General features: G+C 44.9%; 1 protein-coding gene across 1 annotated transcript in view; it reads left to right on the forward strand.

Moving 5' to 3' along the window:
- man1a1 (mannosidase, alpha, class 1A, member 1) overlaps positions 1–23,872 on the forward strand; it is a 130,376-nt gene that overhangs the window by 97,187 nt on the left and 9,317 nt on the right. The window contains 7 exon segments of the mRNA XM_030110197.1: positions 8,690–8,813; positions 8,919–8,942; positions 8,944–9,013; positions 15,414–15,529; positions 19,311–19,530; positions 20,303–20,475; positions 21,411–21,526. Of these exon segments, the coding sequence (XP_029966057.1) occupies positions 8,690–8,813; positions 8,919–8,942; positions 8,944–9,013; positions 15,414–15,529; positions 19,311–19,530; positions 20,303–20,475; positions 21,411–21,526 (843 nt within the window).

The raw sequence follows: 23,872 nt of genomic DNA on the forward strand, positions 1-23,872 counted from the left end.
GTCTCCACTGATAAAGTTGATATTCGATCAGAACATGATAAACAGTCTGTCTCACGTATTCGTCATTCTCATTCATGGTAAATAATCTCTAAACCGTGGATATCACCGTCCTGTCTACCTGCTGCTGACCGATGTCGTCATGTTAAACCTATCAGGTTGATTTCGGGGATCTTTTAGGAATCTGCGGTATCAGAACATCATCAGTACCGGTATCGGTTCATCTCAAAGGATAAGAATATGATTCACAGTGAAGACAAGCATTTCACCAGTTCATCTAATTAGTCTCTGTGCTTCGGATTGACAAAAACTAATCAAAGTTGCATCTGTCACCAATTCATGTACTGAAAAAGTGAAAAAGAAGAAATACTTCTTTAATCGTGACAATAAATCAGTTGTTTTGCTTTTAACACCAGAAGTAAATTTATTTTGGATACAAATCAATATAGAAATCAGTGGAGATACACGTCTAACTTTTGTAAAGTGATTAAAGCAGCAGGGCTGCACAAACACACACACACACACACACACACACACCACACACACACACCACACACACACACACACACACACACACACACACGGTCCAGTGAACATAACCAGTACAGACATAAACCTCCAGTTTCCTCCTCTGCCTCTCACCAGCTGTTTGATTAATCCAAACTCTTGAATCTTCACTTTCCTCTAATATTCACGCTCTGCTGTTTACATGTTGATATAATGATAAATACGCTTTATCTTGTGCAGAATTAATGAGAACGATCAGAAAGAGTTCCTGCTGCTAAATTAACTGAATCAGACGAGTCTCATCAGAAATTATCAATATGAGCTAATCTGGATCAATAACGGCAGTTCAGTGTCAGCTGCGGCGCGCTGCAGTGAGATTATCAGTCGGTCCAATCCGCCTCACTGCCGGCTGCGTGTTAATCCTGTTTGTTTGCTGAAGTCGGATCATTAGCGCTGCGTTTCAGCCGGAGGCGGGGTGACGGCGAGAGACGCCGCTGTGAGCGTCGAGTCGAGCCGACTTCATCAACCCGAGCGTCTTTTCCTCTCAGCCGGGGTCTAATATGGATTTTCACACCCGGGGCTGCGGCGAGAATTAAAACTGACTGAGTTCACAAAGAAAGCTGTCGACGAGGAGAAAGCCCAACATTATCTGACGCGGAGGCGTTATCGTCAGATCATCTCTACAAACGGCGTGAAAAACAAGCCAGGGTTTCATTTGGAGGTTTCAGCGTTTGTAGGAGAAAATCACTGCTTGAATGTCGCCTCTTAGAAAGGAAGGCAACGACTTCACAAGTTCCTGAAATGTCCCGGTTAGTTAAGAAGGTATTTTAATGATCTTATTATCTAAATAATGCTTCATGGGTGTGCTCAGTAAGTCAAAGTGAAATCAGATAGTGGAGGAAGATGCTCTATGATCTGGATCCAAAGCAGAGGGAGACAGCAGCTCTGCAACCTTCCTAAATATTTTCAAACAATCCATTCAGAAAGCTGCAGACTGACCGTCTATAAGAAACTGTCCTTCAGGGCGTCGCTGCGGTTCTGAGCTAATGTGAGGCTAAAGCTACAGTCGCTCGGTGAACAGAGAAGTTCCTCCGATGTTTTCATCTTGAAGAGAAGTGACGAGTTCATAACTCCGCCACTAACGTGTTAAATTCTCCTGCTGATCCGGAGTGTTCCTTCAGCCGGACATGAGCGTGTTTTGTTACCGGCTCTCTACAAACTGGGCCGCCCAGCATGTGCATGAGTGGACTGATGTCGAGTGATTGTTCTGCGGCCCCGTGGACAGACGCCAGGTTCCAGTCCGGACTGGAACCGTCCTTCAGCTGGAGCAGGGGCAGACGAAGCTCCCTGACCCGGATCCATCCGGTCCGCCAGCGTTCAGGCTCCGCTTCATTCATCGGTTTCTTGGTTTGTGGCCACGTCTATTTTGGGTTTCATCTACTGGGGCCAGTCGGTTCTTGTGGCGTGATGTTTAGCGCGTCTAACACCAGCTGATACTAAAGACCCGTCGTAGACACACACCACATGTTTCTGGTGAAACACGACCTTGAAACATGTCAAAGGTCGGCACAAAAACCTGCTTGTTTTAAAGATGAATTAAAAAATAAAAATCGATCCATTTAGTCTTTCCCTGCAGCCTTCTTTGTTTTTAAATACTTATAAGTGCCTTTTTGGGGATTAAAGCGATTAATCACACTTCTCTTAATATTTGAAGCGATGCTTTTGAATTCACAGAGTCTGATTGGACGGTGGATGAAAGCATGTTTTGTTGCAGTCAGTCTTTTATATTATTGGTTGATGTCCTATAAATGTCTGATTGATCAAGTGGGTTAACAATCAAATGATGATAAACCTGATTAACTGGGAACTCGTACTTTGTATTCAATTCTGATTTGAGGTCAGTACTTGACTTCCTGTATTTTCCTTCTTACTTTGTTACTAAAATGTTTTGTTTTATATTTCTTTCCCCAACATATAAAAATGTAATAATTTGTTAAGAAATCATAGTTTTCTTGGTTTTTTTTAATGAAATGGACAATAGAAACTTTAATATATAGTTAGTCCCGTCTCATAATTACAAAATTAACCATTTTCCAAGAAATTTCATATTAATCCTTCCAGTGATATTGAATTTAGTGTACGTAACTTACCTACTCATGAATAAATTAAATGTTTTTCACATTCTCCATAGAGAATAAAGCATTAAAAGTCTGTAGAAGTGCTTTTATTGTCAAATTCAAATGGACATTATGTTGTAGGAACCTTGTAACTGCAAGATAACACCTAACTGAGCTTCAGTCGCTCCTGCAAAAAATGTTTTTAATCATCCGAGATGTTAGAAGTTGTTTTAAAGCATCTTATGTTGGCTGGTGTGCCTCAGGGTGAGATACTGGGCCCACTGATGGTTTAGTCTTCACATTGTTCCCTTCAGCCATTTGAGTTTCATGTTCTTCTCTCTTTATCAGGTATTAAATGTTGATCCCCATCATGAACTTTACCGATCGCCTAAATGAAATACCACAGGCTAATGGACCAGGTTGAGTTCTGGTCAAACAGTCCCTCATTGTTTGGAATCATTTCTCCTTTCCTTGTTGCTCTGAGAGCATTTCTGTCTTGTGAGAGGAACGCCGGGTCCTTTGTTGTGTCAGGAGTTGTTTTTCTGTTGCTTTTAACTAAACCCTGCATCTTTTCTCTCCCTCTTAGTGGTTTAATGTCTCCATGCCGCCGCTTCTGACAGCTCCGTTTTTATCCAGACTTCTTCATTCCTAATTAAGCTCCCCGACAGCCTCACAGATCTCAGTCAGTCTGAAATTTGTCTTTTTTAAACTCCCAGGCTCCGCCGCTCAAGTTCAATAATATTCCCGGCACGCCCTCGTCAATCCGTCTGGTCTCCGCTCGCAGTGCGTCTTGTTTTCTTCTCCTTAACGGGGATTGAGCGTCTCGAGGATGGCGGCGAGTCGCAGAAGGTGTGCGGAGCCGCGGCGGGCCGAGCGGAGGGATTTAGTCTTCATCACGGGGTTTAGGAAGGGATTGAGAGAGATGGATACGCAGATCAGGTTCACCGAGGGCAGGCGGCCAAAAACACTCAAACTCTACGCTTATTTAATTCCCCCCAACCAGCAGCGGCGCCACCTGCAGGTCAACCTGACACACCCTCAGCAGCTTCTTTTATCTTTGTGTGTGTGTGTGTGTGTGTGTGCGTGTGTGCGTGCGTGCGTGAACAAGTATTCATTGAAAAAAAGACAAAAAAAATCAATTTATGATCAGACATGTTTCATTTGGTTTTACAAAATGCAGTCTTAATTTTTTTCCAGGTAGACTTCACACACAGGACGACGTCTCAAATAAAAGTATCATGTTTTGGTTTCTTGTAACTAATCAAGCAGTGGCTCAGAGACAACAGCCTCCAACTAAACTCAGAAAAAACCGAGACCCATTACTGCCCCAGACAGTGCCATCCCCACTATTAAGCAGCACCTTGGTGATCTGAGCCCTTCAACCAAGACCGAACTGAGGAACCTTGGGGTGACCTTTGACAGCGCCACGTCACTGGACCACCATTCAAGGCAGCTGGTAAGAACCTGTTTCTTCCAGCTGCGCAACATCGCTAAGCTCAGACCCATGGTGTCTAAGAATGAGCTTGAAGTGATAATCCATGTCTTTATATCACCGCGGCTCGACTACTGTAACAGCCTATTCACCTGTCTTAAGAAGGAGCTGGCCCGCCTCCAGTATGTTCAAAACTCAGCTGCGAGGCTGCTGACCAGCACCAACAGGAGGTCCCACATCACACCCGTGTTAAAATCCCTCCACTGGCTCCCTGTTACATTCCGTATCCAGTTTAAATTCTTGGTGCTGACCTTTTGAGCTCTACATGGCCAGGCTTCCATATATATCAGAAACCTCATCACACCCTACAGCTCAGCCCGAAGCCTGAGGTCCTCTGAGCAGAACCTTCTCAGAATCCCCCGTACTCGTTTCAAAACCAGGGGTGACCGCTCTTCTGCTCCACTGCCCCGCGCCTCAGGAATGAGCTGCGCCCGGACCTGCGCTCCCTGGACTCGGTGGAGGCTTTCAAGAAACCCTTGAACACATATTTGTTCCAGAAGGCTTTCTAGACCGCCAGTCAGTGTTGTCTTGGCAGGAACATGTACTGTTTATATGTTATGCTCTTATGTACAGTGAATCGTTTTTTTTTTTTTTTTATTATGATTTTTACTCTCTGAAGCACTTTGTGACCGACGTCTGTGAAAAGCGCTATATAAATAAATTTTACTTGCTTACTTACTTAGAGTAAAGTTTATATAGCAATAGAGAAATATTGAGATCTATGTAGTTTGTAATTACGCCCCCCCCCCCACACACACACACACACACACACACACACACACACACACACACACACACACGCTGCAGAGAACTATACACTCCAAACATTAACAATAGGATGACAACACTGGACAGTCACTGATAAACATGAGTTGGGTGAATTTTTATGAAATCTGGTTCCTTTTCTGTAGAATTTCTGTAGATTACAGATCTGCAGCATGCCCTCCATCCTGTAACTACCTTCTAATCTATGTGGTCATATTAACTTGAACAACTCGTTTCTTGTGTCATAAATGTGTTGGGTGTTGAGTATATTGCTTTACATTGACTTGCAGTCCTTTAAGTAGTGTCACTCTTCTGTTTGAACATATTTCAGTGACATTGCACTGTGCATTGTTTTAAATAATGTGTATATTTAGGCTTTTTTTTATTCTCATTTATTTATGTATTTATTTTTTCTTCCTTGTTAACCTTGATTGATGAGAAATGGGGTGGATGAATTAAAAGTGGGGTTACTATAGTTCATGTTGTGTGTCTGCGTTTACTTAGTTTTAATGGATATGTTTAAAAAGTCCAGGAGAATCTATACTGGGAGTCATGACACTCTGGAGTTCTCATTATCCATCTGCTGAGCATGTGCAGAACTGGTGGTTGATTTGGTTCTTTAGCACAGTAGCAGCGTTTTTGAAAAGTTCCACCTTGACAGCCATTTTCTAAAAGTTACATATAAGACACAATTGGTGTGTAGACCCCAAAACAACAGGAAAAGCTTCGATTTGTCCTTATTTAAACATTATTAAGTGGGCGGTATAATGCTACTAATCTGTCTCACTTGAGAGTAAACTTACTCAAACTGATTGCGAAACTTTCCTCTGAAAGGTCACGAACCCTGAAGCCTGCCAGGATTCACCTCTATGCCGACGATAACGTCCTTACGATCTAAAATAACTACCATCTTCTAATGTTAACGACCGTAATGGTTGTTCTAATCGCCGCAGCCTTCTCCTCCGATGGTGATCCTGGCCCGGTGGGCCGGACGCCGTCCTCGTCTCCGGTCTGCTCCATTAAGACTTGAGCGTAATGGAGACTAAATTACAGTCTGAGCAGCGAGACGAGCCGGCGAGAGGACGGAGGCCGGTAATTAACATGTTCACACTCCTCCTAAAAACACGCCAGCCGCGGTGCTCCTCCGCCCCCTCATCTCTCATCTGTCGGCCGTCTCCGCCGCTCCGGCCTCCTCCCGGCGTGTGTTTGTGTTTCGGCGCGGCGGTTGGTTGTTAATATGTATTCATGAGTAGCTACTGGAGGCGCCGCCGCCCGAGTCATCAGTCCTCGGCCTGGAAGTGATCTGTCAGCGGCTCTAATGATGCAGCGCGCTCACGCTGTGGCGGGGTCGTCTGTCCCTGTCAAACAGGAGGCCGGGACGGGACTGACGGCATGCGGGGTAACTTTCACGTCGTGATGCTGACACACCTCCATCGGCATCACACCGATGCTACTAGCTCCAACAAGCTAAACCGGTGATGGTGTCCATCTAGTTTGAGCTGCTGGAGGTGAAACAAAAGACAACAAATGCTTCTTTTAACAACACGGCGACACTCTCAGGAGGAGGCTTAAGGGCTCGTTCTTGAAGATTTACCGCCTCTTTTCAGCTGTCAGTTCGGTATTCAGGCAAACGGGTTTGGCGGTGTTGTGGAAATTCTATTAATAAATGCACCAACGATGAGTTCCTTATTGGTTCCTTGATTTCCAGTTGCAACAGGAGAGAAGTCACCACTGCTCAGTCAGTGTGAGTTCTGAAGTTCTGAGATACAGACTGATGTTTATACCCTGTCCTGAACCCCTGGGGTCAGGGGCAGACGTTGAATGTCATTAACATGTCTTTGAGGCTGCCTTCAGTCAAGAAGGGACACATATTTAACATATGAAGTGACAAAGGAACAAAAACTTCAAACACCCATCCCACTTCAGACCCCCTGTGGCTGTCGATACATCTGAGAAGAACGGCATACAGATCACAGATACCATTTGGAGGTCACGCTCAGTCAGGGGGGAGACATCTGCTCAAAATACAACAGGACAAACAGGAAAAGAAAACACCCCCCTTCTCGGCTACAGTGGTGTGAGAAATCCCAGGGGATCGTCTGCTGGGGATATCTACTTAAAGTTGATGGACACTACATGCAAAGACAGCTACATCAAAAATTTCCATCACAGTGGTTTGCTGATAATGGATTTTAGGAGTTTGTTCACCCTTCACACGACCAGTTACCACATCAGGTCACCTAAGCCTTTCTTCTGAGATTTCAAGTTCAAGGCAATGTAGACAATAGTGGTTCGTGCTGCGGTTATCAAGATCCAGCACATTTCCAGAAGCGTTGCCTGGCCTGGCTCTTGTTCTCTGTTCTGTTGGGTTGAGGTCTGGACTCAAACTGCTGTCAGTCATGTTGGAACAGAAGGAGAGACCCTCCAAACTGTTCCCCCAAAGTCAGAATGAAAGAGTCCGAAATGTGTTGATCTGAAACTTTCAGAGTTATTTCCTGTTAATATTTTTCATGCCCAGGTGATATGGTCATATGACTGTGGAAGTGATGGAACATCAGAATTGAATGATTTATAGAGCTGGTAAATACTCCTGGCAGTCTAGTATACAGTGTTATACAAGTTACTTTTAAAAAGTTATGGTTACTTCTTCAAAAAAAGTAGCTGAGTTGTAATATTTTTGAAGTTACTAATTACTAAGGCAAAGTACTATGTGTTACTTCGGGAAAAAGTTGATTAAATATGTCAGAGAATCTGGATTTATTCTCAATGAATTTACCATACATTGTTCAATTGTTGATTATAAAACTGAATATATGACTAATGAATAATGGACACTTTACAGAATAAATTACAAAAAGGAAACACTACATTAATCTATTCAAACTGTGTGATAATGAGACAAGACACCAATCAAATTTGATTTGTAGCTGTAGATAGCATGTCTAATTTGTAAAAGAATAATAAACACAATGCATATATGTACTTTAATTCAAAGGCTGCCTTAGAATGATGAGGGCTGTATCGTATATCTGCTCTAATGATCAGGGCTCTATGGGTGGATCTCCATCTGTTTGCACCAATCTGGTTAAATTTTATTTGATTTGAAAGCTTGATTTCGAACATTTAAAAAGTAAAAGAAGAAAAAAAAACAACTGTAGCAAGCAAAATAGTAAAACGGACATCCAATGATCAAGAATTAACGGATTCATCACCATATGAGACTTTCACATGGGCCGCCGCTATGCGTCCCTCACTATATTTGAATGCACTATTCTTCTATGTGCCCACTAGGAGGGCGTAGCGTAATGACACAATAACTGCCCACCTGTCAAAAGAAACATTTGGGAAGGCAATTCGGCGCCCTCTCCTGTACACTGTGCCCGAGTGTATTGTCAGCTGACATTAATTTCCCATAATGTATGAAGCGCTGCGTGCGCATACATGTGTACACACACAAACACACACACATTATTTTCTTTTTTTTAAACCGCACAACCTTTTTTTTTCTCTTCCACCTACATCTCGCGATTTACCTGGGGATCGACTGGTTGGGCATCCCTGATCTAAATAAATGGTATTTTTTAAGGCTATCTGTGCTCCATGCTTAAAAAAACCCGTGGTATCAGTGCCTCCCTGGTGTTTCTCTTTCATGTACTGTGAGGTCGACGTCAGAAATGACTCCATATGCGTAAGCTTCAATGGACGATAACATGGCTTGCCGATGGAAATGGTGAACATGATGGACTGGAACTGTGTTTGACTGTAGCGTCCTCAGCATTAACACCATGTTGTTGTTGTTGTCTTTGCGCAGTGGGATCGGCAGGAAACTGGCCCTGGGCGCGGGCTGCAGCAGCATCCTGGCCGAGTACGGCACCCTGCACCTGGAGTTCATCCACCTCAGCAGGCTGTCAGGAAACCCTGAGTTTGGTCAGAAGGTAAGAAAGAATTTAAAACCATCCAACAGCTGGAACAGCTCAGAGCTGCTGCATCTGTGTTTTCTGTTTGATTAGTTTCTAAGAACGTTTGTGGTTTGTCTTCAGGTCATGAACATCCGGAAAGTGCTGAAACCGTCTGGACAAACCTCAGGGTTTGTACCCCAACTACCTGAACCCCAACAGCGGCCAGTGGGGCCAACGTAAGTCCAAAACGTTCGAACTCCCCAAGTCCGCTTCCACCGCAAACCATTTCAAATGAAAACCAAAATCTCCATTGTGTCTTTGGGTGTCTACTTACATGAAAACAGCCTCGGAGTCGCTGAAAACAACTATTTGAAATCAGTCGGACTCATTGCCAGGTCAACAGGTGACAAACGATACTGTCTAAAAATGCTCGGGCTCCGTCACGAGAAGACAGTAGAATTCACAGTAAAATCATCCAATCAAAGTGAGATTCAGCTGAATAGTGCACATTTCTATCAAGGCCTTTTCACTTGAGCCAAAAACACAGAATGACACAGATCATTTGGTTCCAGGCCACAAAGAAAGAATCAAAATTTTTTTTTTTTGAAAGTGCACATTTAAATTTCTGTGAGTCTTCAATGAGTCTTCTTTGAAACATTCTTCCCTTCCATCAGTGCTTCTTTCCTGCACTGAACTTGGTGTTTTTACTTATTTATTTTTTCATTGCATCGTTAAGCCTCGTTAAGGTGAATGTATACACCATCCTGCCGGTCCGTGGGAAAACTAATGTTGTTTACAACTGGTCCGTGGTGTGAGAAAGGTTGGGGATAGCTGGGTTAAAAGCTCATAGTGACTGTTGTTACCTTTGTTTCTTATGAGTGTGTTTGAGCTAAAGTCGAAGGTGAAATGGACCGAGTGTGTAATTAAAATGAGAATCACAGGCGGGGGGATCGCCAGGGTTAATAATAACCTGGACTCAGCCTTTGATATCGGAAGCATTAATAAAATTTGCATTTATCACCCGAAGGATGTCACAGAGGTTAGAACCTTTCCTCTTCTTTTTTTTGTTAAATCTGTGATGACTGAAACACTAATGCATGCAAATTACAGTTTGTCTGGATCGCTGCGGTCCACGCCGTCCAAGGAAACCAGTGAAATTATCAGAGCTTTCTCTGAACATAATCACGGCCATATCGTTGGCCAGGTGGGAAACTTCAAGTGCTTTTGACTTTGAGGTTGCCCCTAATTATTATAAATCATTGCAATGACGGTCATATTATATAGAACAATATTATAACAATGAAGTGTTATCACAAACTCTTTGATGAAGAAGTCGTGGAGGGCCAGTTGAGAAGATGACTCCATAACTGCATGTTTCACTGGTTTTCAATCACATTAATTCGATTTGTAAAAGCTCCCAGACATTTGATATCACGCCTCACCTTGTAAGTTAATTTGTTAAACACAAGACAACTGCTACAGGGAAGGTTTTGTGGACATTTCACTAAATTTTACACCGAAGGTTTCATTAAAATGAATTTATGTCATTTTCCATTGTAATTGTTTAATTTGTGAAAAGATCATATTTTTATCACGTTTTAGTCACCACAAAAAGAAACACTTTTAGGAATTTAATGGCAATTATGGCATTTTCTCATTGGTCCAGTTTACTCAGGAAAAAAATCGGGCTGTATGTGGCCCCTGAACTAAAATAATTTGATTCTTCAGCTTCATTTTGTCTTTATAATAATTGAATAACGCGAAGAGTTCCACATTGTTCAAAATGCTAGGAGGAGTTAATGCTAATAGATTAATGTACAATATTTATTTAGTTACATGTTTGATGTTATAATAGAGATTCCAGTTCTCTCTGGCCCACCAGCACTTTAATTTGTAGACTTTTCTTTTTTTTCCATTTTCACCAACAGCTAATATACAATGGAGATTGAGACAGAAGAATAACACACACTATACATTTCAAGCAGGGGTGTCAAACATAAGACCCAAGGGCCAAACAACTGGCCTACAAGATGACTCCAGTCTGGCCCACCAAGCAAATAGTAAAAATTAGGGAACCACAGCAGAAGGTGCCCGGTTCCTCTTCCTGTTTAGTCGTCTGTTTATGAACTGAATCCACATTCCTGATGCCCGTCCGTTCGCGTTGCCACAGCCGTCACCCCTCCCCATCTCCGCCCCTCCCCGCGATCATTATTATCTCTATGATTTGCGTGCATGTCAGGGGTAAATTAAATCCATTATCAGCCTCTTCAGAACCTCGCGGTTGAGCAGGTAACACGACGATGGAAAGGTGAGACGAGGAAATGGAGGCGTTGATTACGAGGGGAGGCGTGTAGAACGGAGAAGAAGGGGAGCTTGAAGGGAGGATGCGGAGTGGAGGAGCGACGTGAGGGTGCAGTCTGGGGGATAAATGCCCCACTAAAAGCCTCTGGTTTCCTCAAGGCGGAGGAGCTTCGTCAGCTGAGTGGATTCGATTAAAGTGACACTGACGAGAGGAGAGAAAACCAAAATATCAAACGGCGTCGGAGGCATTTCCTGCTCTTCTCCTGCGGTTTGACGATCCGGACCGAAGGAAAGGTCACGTCAGTGGTTGTTTTGAATCCACTCTGGTCTTTCTTTAATCTGACCACAGCTTGTAAACATCTAAAGGTTGTTGACGGGGTTAAAACTGACTCATGAACAGGCTTCAGCTACCAGACAGGAATGTAGAGAGTGATGAGAAGAGGAGGAGGATGTTGGTTATGAGGATGAGGAGGCTGAAGATGGCGATGATGACAGTTATGGTGATGATGAGGATAATATTGACGATTATGTTTGGAGTATGATGAGAAGCAATGATATGATGGGTATGAAGAAGATGAGAACAGAGGAAGTTGATGCTAATTTTGACAGTGATAATGTTGAGAATGAAGAGGATAGTGATGAGGAGGAGTGATGAAGAACAGGAGCAGGTTGATGACGAGGGGAGGAAACGGTCATGGTGAGTATAATGATGAAGATAAGGATGAAGGTCATCAGGAAGTTGACCGTGATGATCAGAAAATCATGTGCTCATCTCTTTAGTGATCAGGTTTATAATGATGTAGAGGAGGATCAGTATGGCATGATGATGAAGAGTAGGGAGAGGAGAGAGGTTAGGATGTGGACCATGGAATTGAGGAGGATGAGAAAAAGGAGGAATATGAGGATGATGATGATGATCATTAGGTTGATGAAAAGAAAGAAGACAAGAATGACAATGACTGATAATCTGAATGTGGTGGATGATGATGATGATGATGATGTTATAAAACAGAATGAGGATGATGAAGACTACGATCAATCTGATCAGCGGAATGAGAAGTATGATGGGAGGGATGAGGATGATGATTACGAGTTTGAGGATAATGACAGAGATTCATGTCCGACATGAAAAAATGAGGGTGAGGAAGACTATGATGAGGAGGATTGATTTATGATAATAAGAATGACGATAGAAGGATGAGGAAGAAAATGAGGTTGATGAAAGAGATATGATAGACATGAAAAAGAATGAGGAAGAGCATGAGAAAATATGATGGAAGGACGAAGATGAGGAAGATGATGATGAGAAATGAGACTGACGACAAAGATTTGTCGAAACAGAATGAGGGTGATGAAGACTACGATCAATCTGATCAGCGGAATGAGAAGTATGAAGGCGAGGATGAAGATGAGGATGATGGCAAAGATACATCATGTATGACATGAAAAAGTGAGGGTGATGATGAACAGCATGAGATTCATGACGATGAAAGGATGAGAAAAATGAGGTTGATGACGAAGATGTCAGACATGGAAGGATGAGGGTGATGAGAACGATGAAGAGGGGGCTGATAATACGATGATGAGGTCGATGATAGACATTTGTCTGGCATGAAACAGATTAAGGGCAGTGATGACTGATGAGGAGGAGGAACATGAGGACGATGATGATGGAGTCAGTATATTATCAGTGTTTGTTCCTGTTGCTTGTTGACGGTGAGTCGTGTTTGAGGTTCTTTTAACCGGTTTCTTCCTTCCAGTCAGGTCTTGGTTCCATGTTTGGACCAGATCCTCCGTGTTGAGACGACCTTGTGTCCAGGCGACACGCCACAGATTCCTCTCAGTATTTCTCTACAGTCTCATAAAGAAGGGCGCCTCGGTCTCCCCGCTGCCAGTATTTGCAGTTATCATCACTCTAAATGCATTTTTTCTCTTCTTCTCAGTTCTTATTGGACTGGCGGAGCCCCGACTGTTTGAAACAAAAACATGAGAAGAGGCGAAGCAGGGAAATCGTCCTTCAGCCTGCTGCGTTCTCCTGCCAGGAGCTGCAAAGATTAGGCAATTAGTCCAATAAAGGATTAGAAAGAGACTTTGAAAGCGTGTTTAGCATTGGAGCTGGCACAGAAACACCTTGTTCTTTGTAAGTTGTTGTTGTGAGTGAGAATCTGAAGGTGAGGACTCTCAACACTTTTTAACCAGAGCTTATTGTTCGCCATTCTGCCTGAAAACAGCGGCGACACGCCAACAACCGCGTCAGTTTCGGGCCACGTTAACAGTTTTTTAGACCAACCTGAAGCCTGTTTGTTCAACATGTTCGAGTAGGAATGGAAAAGTTTGGTTTACGCCACAGCGGTGCTCGGAAATACTCAGCTTTTCCCAAACTTTCACCCAAGCTCTCTTCTCATTCAGTGCTCCCTCCGCCATTGTTCCACCCTCCAGCTGTATCGTGGAAACATTGTAGAAGTGTGCCTGTGGTGAGGGGCGTGGCCTCTGAGACAGGGTGTGGCCTGAGTGAGGAGGCATGACCTATGGGTAAGAGGGCGTGGCCAGCGTGCTAACTACACGGCCTTCAGCATTTGTCATTTTCAAAATGCTGTTTAAATGAGAAATGCTAAAGTAAGCTCTGTAAACGAAGGTAAACTGTTTCTGATCATTTGTAGAGTTTATTGGTTTTTTTAGTTTTATTTTGAAAGGATTCCGTTTCTGTGCAGCACACTTTATTTTTGAAGGATTAAAAATAATCTCTTCTGTTTTTGTAAACTTGTAAAGCTCAGAAGCTTCTCGTTGTGTGGTGGGAGCAGCTCTTCCGCAGCCTCTTGATTCCTTTGTGTTCTTGATGTTCTTTGTTCCGGCGGCGCTCCGTCACGTGTCGTGTTGTTTTTTCTACCAGCTGGCAGCTCCATTGAAGCGAGCTGCGACGGTTAAACGTGGATCTGCACCTCCGTTCCGTCGGCTTTTATTATCTGACGCGGTGAAATATTGAATCAAACCCCCCTGAAAGTGCAGCGGCGGTTGTAATCGCTGGCATTTAGCTGACACTCTTAACCGGAGCCGCTAACTGTGTTTTCATCCAAGTGCTTTATGCAAATGACGACACATTCAATTAACGCCGCGGAGTGGAAACGGCACGTTCAGTCAGCGGGAAGAGAGGAACAGTCAGAGAAATAAGTGTTTTTTTTATGTGTGTGTTGTGGCCACGGAGGGTTTTTTTAATCTGGAAATGACGGGATTTGCTGAATAAATGATGACCCGGGGTTGTTTGCTGCCTCATGTCAGAATAATGTTCATGGAGCACAGAGACGTGAATCACTCACATCTGGACGGCATGCGGCCTTTTCCTACCTGTTTCTTTACATCCCATCTTCCCCGACACGCTAACGGCTTATGCTAGTATTTTACTGTCGCCTGAACATTAAGAATCCCAACAAGATGGAAATAAGCTGTGAGTCGGACGGGTCGTTCAGCGATGAATGGTGAATCTGATGTGGTGAACATGGTTTTGTTCAGTGCCGTAGCCATGCTGCTGCGTCCTTTGGTGTTTTTTTGGTGTTAATTTGACAGGAAGTTGTAGCTTGAAACTCAAATATTAAATGTTTAGAGCTCAGAGCTTTATTCTGCTCAGTCTGATGTTTGTTTATTTCACATCTCACCGTTACCTGCGGTGTTTTCCTGCTCTGCTGGTCACACCTTGCTGGACTGCTCCTGCTGTCAGAATGAGTTGGTAACATAAGAGTCCACCAGGTGTCGCTGTGTGACAGCTGGAGCTTTCTGACCTATATTCCAGGAAATACGGTGGTTCCAGAACGCAGCTGGCCTTTTCACACACGAGCTGACCTGGGAAGACGTAGAGTCGAGTGTATCAGAACTCACACACACACTGGGAGGAGCCTCTACTGATTATTCACACACTCTGAAAACAGGTTTGATCCTGTATGAATAAATGAATGAGACTCAGTCCCCCTCTTCCTCCTCCTACCTCCTCCTCTTCTTCCTCTTCATCATCATCCTCCTCCTCTTCTTCCACCTCGTCTTCCTCCTCCTACCTCCTCCTCTTCTTCCTCTTCATCATCATCCTCCTCCTCTTCTTCCACCTCTTCCTCCTCCTCCTCCTCCTCTTCCTCTCAGGATTGTCTCAGCTGACATTTAATCTCTGGGCTCTAAACAGGTCTGGACTCCTTTAATGACTCATTCATATGGATGAAGCTTCGCCCACCATCAGCAGGGCGGACGTTAAAGTGAAGGCTCACCTACGACAGCAGCAGCAGCCCACTCCCCGTGTGTGTGTCTGTATGTGTGTGTGTGTTCTGATGCATTTCCTGTGTGTGTGTGTTGCAGATCATGTGTCTGTGGGCGGCCTAGGTGACAGTTTCTATGAGTACCTGCTGAAGGCCTGGCTGATGTCTGACAAGACTGACGAGGAGGGAAAGAAGATGTACTACGATGCCCTGCAGGTACCACACACACACACACACACACACACACACACACACACACACACACACACACACACACACACACACACACATGGAGATGACGTTGACTCTTTCAGAGGAGGAACACTTCCTCTTCCTCCAGGATGGAGGCTGAGCTCTCCTCCATCTGCCGCCTCGGGCTCCTGTAAAGCTTCATCAATTAGTCGCTCGGCTGCAGTTTTCATTATTTATTAACAATTTGTGTCACTTTTTTTATGTAGAAACTCTCGACTCTGTCCGTGCAGACGCTGTAACACCAGACAAATCGCTGCCTTTTCCTTTAATTTGACACTAAAGCTGCATAACTTTGCTTTTTCAATTGTTTGAAAGGCCTCGTCAGGAGCCTCATGCGAGATTTAGGACACATTTAGTGGGTTTGATGTAATCCGGGCAGCCATAACGGGTCTGGACTCCCAGACCAGCCCCGGCAAACGCATTTAGCCTTTCACTGGGATCGATAAGCGTCCGGCTGCGGCTCCAACAGAAGGACAGGAGGAGCAGCGTTTCAGACCAAACCAGGATCAGGAGAATGCCACTGAATGGAGCTGTGTGAGGAAAGATCAGGGCCAGCACGCTGTCTTGAAACGCCGTCTTCTCGGCAGGGCCTGCTGTAAATGTCCCGGTACTTTGTGAGGTTCTCCAGTGTTTCCTGCTTTTAGCTCCGCCCACCTCCGCCTCTTTATCCGTCCTTCCCTTGAGGCTGAGTCTTCCTGTGAACCGGTTTCATCCTGCTCTTCTCTTCTCCGTCAGCCTTTCGATGCCATTGACGACTTCTCCTATTAGAAAGCTGAAAACCACTCAGATGAAGAAAATCAGCTTTTAACGTTTTAATTGGTGCCCGAAAGAGAAAAGACTGTCTTGTCTGTGTGTTTCCGACAAATAATGCTGCGCACAAAACCAATTAACAAATCGATCACAATGCTTCCGTCATACATTAAACTTTAATAACTTTCTGTGTGGGAATAATTGACCGTGAAGCTTCTAAGAAGCACTTGTGGGTTTTTCTTCTGAGGGCTCTAATACAGGAAATAAAGCAGACAGGAAGCCCTTATTTCATCAACTTTTAACAGTAAGACAATAAAACTGTTTTTGTGTATGAGAATGAAAAGTTACAAACATGAGATATCTTAAAGTTTATCAAATCCACTTAAGTTTCTTTTTTTTTTTTTAACAGAGAGATGGTAACTTTATGCAACATAAAATGATCATTTTGTTGCCAAATGCACTACTTCTGCTGTTATTGTTCTCAGAAACGTTTCTTCAGCTGGCCCTCCGCAACTTTCATTTGCAGACATTAATGGAACATATTCGGTGTGCTGCACCCTTCATTAGATTTCACAATATTTTCCAAATCTGATTTGTTACTCTCTGTTTTACCCTCGTCTTTGATGTTGTGGCAGATCATCTCAGACATCACGAGGTTTTATTCTCTCTCTTTTTTCTAATTTAAGCCCTATGTGCATCAAGCGCATCAGTTTTGTTTCAACTCGTGTCTCCATTTCCAAAAAAACAGCAGAGTCACTGTAAGCCATGTAGTTTTTGGTTGTATTTGCAATGATACCACACAAACATGCGTACATCTGCATGTGCATGTTCAGGAATTCCCTCTGGGATTAATAAGGTATTTCTATTCTATTTCACTACAGCCATATATGTGCAGTAGAGCCGTTTCGAAAAAAGCTTTGTTTCAGAAAAGTTCCATGTTGGGAGCCATTTTCAAACAGTGGAGCTTTTGGCGTCTCTGGGAACCGCTGCCGTGTAAAGATGGTCCGACGCAGCCTCAGATTTATCTGTTGAAGCTCCAATACATTTTGTTCCCTCCACGGTGAACTCGATCACAAACTCCTCATTTCCTTCACGTCTTGCACGGTTTTGATCATGGCGTTGTTGATCGCTGCTCACCTGCTCGGCGAGAACACAATCTGTTCTGTCAGCGTTTAGTCGGCTTCCACCAGGATCTCAGTAAATCAGGCTCCATCCTGCCAAAGCTTTAATCAGGACCATAAATTCCAATCTGCTGTGTTTTGTTACGTCTGACAGGGAGACCTACACATTTCACTGCAGCTCAGTTTCTGTGCATGTTGAAGACGAACTGAAGCGTTTCATCAGCCAGTGACCTCTAAGTCAAGGTCGTTCGTCAGAGGACGGACAGCACAGAGATCTGTTTATCCCTGGATGGAGTTATTCCACAATCGTGGATCATTATCGGTCAAAACGGGGCAGCAGGGTCAGAATGGGGTGTTTGACGGAACGTCCGTCTGCAGGCAGGTACAGAAACCCAGCCGCCCCGGCGACCTTGAATCTTCAGAGTTCCTCGAATGCTCTCCTGTAAAATTCGCTTTTGTTTGCGTGAAGAAGCAGATTTAGTCTCTAAAGTGATATAATCCTGGAGAGCGTGAGCAGATGGAGAACGGACTCCACACATGTGCACGCACACACACGAATATTGGTGTGTAGCCATGGAAAAGGAGGTGGGACAGATGAATCTACAGTAACCACAGAGGACGGACCCCCGCTCTCTCTAGCGCCCCCCCCCACTTTAAACTAATTGTCATCCTAAGATGTGGTGACAAGCGGCGCGTCTCAGCTGGAGAGGCTAATCGTCCGTCTGTCGCTCGGCGCCGCTCGGGGGAGCAAATACATTACGCTTCAAGCAAAAAGTGCAGAATTACACATGCAGGGTAGTTTTCCCATAATCCGCCTTGATGTCGGAGGATTACAGGCAGTCTTGTTTTATTTGTCAAGGAGAAGCTTTGGGCGGAGGAAAGCAGCAGGACTCTCACCCGATCCACAGAGAGGCGGAGAAATGATCACTCCTGTCTAATCTGGGCTGCTTCACGCCAGAGGAAGTCTGACTAACATCTGGCGAGAAAGGAAAGAAGCTCGGGGCAGGAAAGGCCTGAAAGCAGTCCAAACCTACAGCAGCGTCACCAGAAAGTGGTCCGGGGAGGCCGGAACCAGGTCTTCAGATAACGTCTTTGGAACAAACACCATGGAGGAGTTTTTTCAAGCTCCTGAACCATTTTAAGGGTTTTCATGTCTAAGTTGTAACAAATCTGATGGAAAACATAACATAGAAAGTGGAAATAGCTGATTTTCATTTTTCTCAGGTAGAAGAAACTTGGTGGAATCAGGTCAACTGAGTATGGTTGACATTTCACTTCGTTGGGTTGACCAGTTCATCCTGGGTTGATCAGGCTGTCCTGTCTGGGCACCATTAGGCTGGAAATCATTGATTTAAAAACATATTTGAGAAGACGTACCAGTTAAACATGTCTGTATGAGAGTCGGAAAGGAAGACAAATCTGTCCAGAAGAAAAATAGTTTATGCCAAGAGAGCTGGATTGAATATGGCTTCATTAAATCAATGGACAAAACTGGAGCTGAATGCATGTTTGAGGGTGAAAAACCTGGAAATGAACATTTGAACCTCCAAACGGCCCGAGAGGAAGTGTGAACCCAGAGTTTATCCTCTGTATCTTGACCTCATGACATTAGAATTAATCTCCTTCAGCTTTTCTTCTACATATACAGGCTGTGATGGGGGGGTTATCTCAGGCTATGGTGGTAAAACTATGAGTCCCTCAAGACAAAGGTCATGAACCAGCGATCAGAAAGTGTGAAGGACACGATATCAGACACGTGGTTGTAATGTTTGGAGCAGAAACGGTGACTGCAGTGTCCGGTGTGAAGACAGATGTGGTCAGGACTCGAGAATGACGTCCCGCCGCTCTGGGTAAAAACTGGCTCCGTCTCTCAGGCCATCGAGACCAACCTGATGAGGAAGTCGAGCGGCGGCCTGACCTACATCGCCGAGTGGAAGGGGGGGCTGCTGGAGCACAAGATGGGCCACCTGACCTGCTTCGCCGGCGGCATGATCGCCCTGGGAGCCGACGGAGCGCCCGCCGACAAGACGGGCCACCAGATGGAGCAGGCGGCCGAGATCGCGCGCACGTGCCACGAGTCGTACGCCAGGACGGGTACTAACACACACACACACACACACTCACAGAGTTCCAGCTTCGTTTGAATACCTCTGGATGTTTTTACATTCATTTTGCTGAATCTCCCTGAAGAAAAGCCGATTTTGTCTTTCTGAAAGTCAAATTCGGATTCCTAAAGATTTCATAACAAGAGCTCCAGTTTCTTTTAAAAATGCAACTTTTTGGGATTTTTTTTGTTCTTGTTGTTGTTTCTGCTGCCTTGCATTGAAATGAGGGGCATGTTTCTCTGCAGCGTGCACGGGAGGGCTTGGAGCGCCGCACATGCTCTTGTCAGGCCGTTTAATTGGCGCTGTCAGGCGAGCCGTGCGTGGAGACGCGTGTTTCCACTCTCATTTGAAAGTCTTATTTTTAATCAATGCCGTGTTGTTGAGTGGAGGCGAGCTTTTTCTTCTTAATCCTCAATCAAATAAGTTTATCCCCCCGCCCCCCCCCTCCCGGAGTCGTGCCGTGAGTCACCGCCTCTTTAAACGGCGCTGTGGAAGGAGCGGCGCCACCGGCGGCTGCGCGGCATCATCCTTCTGAGTGAGCAGCGACCCGAAGGTCTCCACATTGTTCTGCTCCGCGCCCACACACACAACTCACATTATGTAAATACACGGCCAAGGAAAACCGGAATAGTGAGGTCGGAGCAAATAAAAATCAGGTCCGGTTCAGTAATCTGTGGGGCTCTCCTGCACATTACTCTTAAAAGTGAGTGTTTCGTGTGATTAAAGTTGGGTGGAATGTTGACGCTTCTGCTCCTCTGCAGCTCTGAAGCTCGGACCCGAGGCCTTCCGCTTCGACGGCGGGGTGGAGGCCATCGCCACCCGGCAGAACGAGAAGTACTTCATCCTCCGGCCCGAGGTCATCGAGACCTACATGTACATGTGGAGGTTCACGCACGACCCCAAATACAGGGAGTGGGGCTGGGAGGCCGTCCAGGTAACGCCGATTCACGCCTGCTTCATCTCATCTGACCCGAAAAACTCTCCAGCTGCAGCTTCCATCTCAAACGCCGTTCATTTAAAAAAGTGTTTCCGGTGTTTCGGTCGTCTGAACGGCTCTTGTAGTGAACGATGAGAATCGGTTGGTATGTGTCCGAAGAGTCCGAGCTAGCAGCGCGGCCAGAGTCGCCTGAACGCAGCAGCCGGAGCAGAGCCGGTGTTTCGGACTAACTGGTCTCCCTGTTAACGAGTGACCGAATTCCTTGACGTTGAAAACCCGACAGAAAGGATCTTCAGTGAGTCTGATTGCAGCAGCTGCTGTTATTAGCAGCAGCAGCAGCGGCGAACGATAAATGACGTCGGTCACCAGTTAACATGGAAACCATTTGATTTAAAACACCACGTTTACCACTTTATCAGGCTGGAGACTTTAGCAACGGAATCACACAAAACACAACACATAAAACACTCAGTTGAAAGACTTGTGGCAGCATTTAAATGCACTTTTCATCCATTTTCATCATTTTTTCTTAGTGTTTTTGAATTTTCCTCTGCCGATGCTGCTTTTACACAAGTCAGGGTAGAGCTAACCAGTTAGCATAACTCCACCACACATTATTACTTTGTTAATCCTTCGTGGGAAATTTCTTGCAACATCTCAGCCAGTCGGTGTTTATAAAACATAAAATGTGCGATACCAGGAGCGTTTCCAAAGCATCATCTCTCTTATTTATTTCTTTTAGCTGGAATTTTCCCTCCTGCACCTTTAAGAATCGCTTTTCTTTAAAAAGGTCGATCAGTTTAACTTGTTTTTATATTTAGCGGCGCGTCTGCCCCCGGGTTCGGATATTTTCGGAGCAGGCGGGCCGTGATTGATGTTGCCGGTCTTCATCTGGGTCTCTCTCCTCGTCATCCTCGCTCTTCCTCCTTCAGGCTCTGGAGCGGCACTGTAAGCTGGAGGGAGGCTACAGCGGCGTCAGGGACGTCTACGCCTCCACCCCCAACCACGACGACGTGCAGCAGAGCTTCTACTTAGCCGAGACGCTCAAGTAAGACACACACGCACACACACACGCACACACAGGCACACACACACACTGAGGTAATATTAAATAGTTTAAACTGAGTTTTATCAGAAAGAAAAACAGAGACTTTAAAACCCGACTGGACTCCAGAAGGAGAGGTTTTGTAATCAGACGTGTTCAGAAGGACTCCTGACGCTCCGCCTGTTGGAGGCTGCTTCATGTAAAGCTGCGTTATGTGGTCCGTCTTCATCCGTCCATCCATCATGCTATCATCTGTCCTTGACCCATCCCTCTCATATCTATTCATGTCCTTCTGTGTTTTTCTCGTTCATCTGCTGTCCATCTTTTTATCGGCTGCCATCATCCTTTCATCTGTCCATCAATCATGCATTCATTCCTCCAGCTAACCTTCCATTATCCTTCCAGTCATCATTTATTCATCCATTCATCCATTTCTGCACCATCTATTTCTTCTGCTTGTCATTGATCTGTTCTTTCATTGATCGTACATCCATCTATAATCTATCCCTCCATTCATCGTTCTTTCTGTTTATCATGCATTCATCCATCATCCTCCTCTCTATAATCAGTTAATTAACCATCTTTTCTACGGTCTATCAGCAGTTTATCCATCTGATCGATCCATAGTTCCATCATTCGTCCATCTGTCATGTATTTAACATCAGTCATCCTTTCATCCATTTGAACCATCCATCGTTCTGTCTGTGATCTGTCATCCGTCTTTCTCAGCCATCATTCATCTGTCATCCCTCCATCTGTCCATCGATCCGTCTTTATCAATCAACCAGCTACAGATTGTTTCTCCACTCATCCAGTCATCCATCCAGATCGAGGATCTATCTGTATCTTCATCAGATAGGATCTCTCCACATCCCTCCATCGTCCCTCCATCCTGCAGTTTACCTCCGCCTCTCACTGAGCGCGGTAGAACCTTCCGGCTGCTTTAAACCGTTCAGGTTTTTCTCCAGGAGCCTCCAGCGTTGACAAGAAAAAGCCGTTTTCTTCCAGTGAAAACGCCGCAGGGCAGAACTCTGAGCCGCCGTCTTCTCACAGTTCTGCAGCTCATGAAAACGGGTCGCAGGCCTTTATCTTCCTCCGCCCTCCGTTCTGACGGCAGCCCGGCCGTCGTCCATACAGACTCCGCCCTCAGCAACGAGGCCAGAAGACGTGGAGGAGTGGAGATCTGCTCTGTGGAGCAGAGAATCTCTTGAACATGATCAGAGTGACGGTGTGGAGTCTGTCCAGTGACTCTATTACAGACAGACGGCAGACGAGCCGCCGTGGAGCTAAAATCATCACAGAATAGTAGCGAAAGGCAGAAACTGTGATAATCAGCACATGTCCAGCCTGTCTGTGGGCAGCGGAGACGTCTCCCAGTCGTCTGTTAGAGGAAGTGTGTGTGTGAGTGTGAGATCCCATCAGATGGATATCAGGGTAAAACCTGAACAGGAATCCAGCCCACTTTTATCAGATAGAAATGTTCTTGAGTGAAGGAAAAGTCATCAGATATCACAATGAAGAGAAAAGCAGTGAAACAAAGGGAACCTTTTGTCAATTATTTTATTAGAAAGATGCAACTTTCAAGAGGAAACGCGAGGATAACAAATATACGCAGTCAGATATTAATACGTATAATATTAAAGAGAATCAATGAAGAATCCTCGGACAGAACATTGAATCTTCACAGGTGCCAGTGGTTTCCAGGGGTTTCCAGTGATTCTGACACACAAAACTTAACGAAAGTTTTCATTTGAAAACATCGCTGTGTAAACGAGGCCTCAGAGGTCACTACTGGATTTTATTTTGGTTTTAATAATGAAAACACTTTGAGGCATGGAACTGTTGGTGGATACTCGGGCGTCTGCTGAAGCTAAAACCAGCAGACTGAAGTCTTACAGGAATGAAACTGTTTTTTACAGTGTAGATTTGTTTCATGCCGTTAGGTTGGTCAGCCTCTCTGATCAGAGGAGAGAAAGAGAAAACCTCCCAGGTTTACCTCCAGATTTATCACTCCTCCTCCCCCTCTTCCTCCTCCCCCTCTTCCTCCTCCTCCTGAGTTGTTTTTCTTCTCCTCCCGCAGCAGACAGCTGTTGACAACGAGTCAAGGTTAGCCTAACGGAGCTCGGTGGGGGCGAGGTGCCATCCAATCCTCTGCTGTTTATAGGCTGTAAATTTTAACAAGCGTCACCTCCACTCCTGATTACCACACACACACGCACACACACACACACACACACACACACACACACACACACACACACACACGGAATCAGATGTCTGGATTTCGTTCAGCAGAATCACTCTGTGGAGATTTATTTTCACATCAAAGTGTTTTTCTGACGCTGCTCG

This window comes from Salarias fasciatus, chromosome 15 (genome assembly GCF_902148845.1).
Source record: "Salarias fasciatus chromosome 15, fSalaFa1.1, whole genome shotgun sequence".
NCBI lineage: Eukaryota > Metazoa > Chordata > Actinopteri > Blenniiformes > Blenniidae > Salarias > Salarias fasciatus.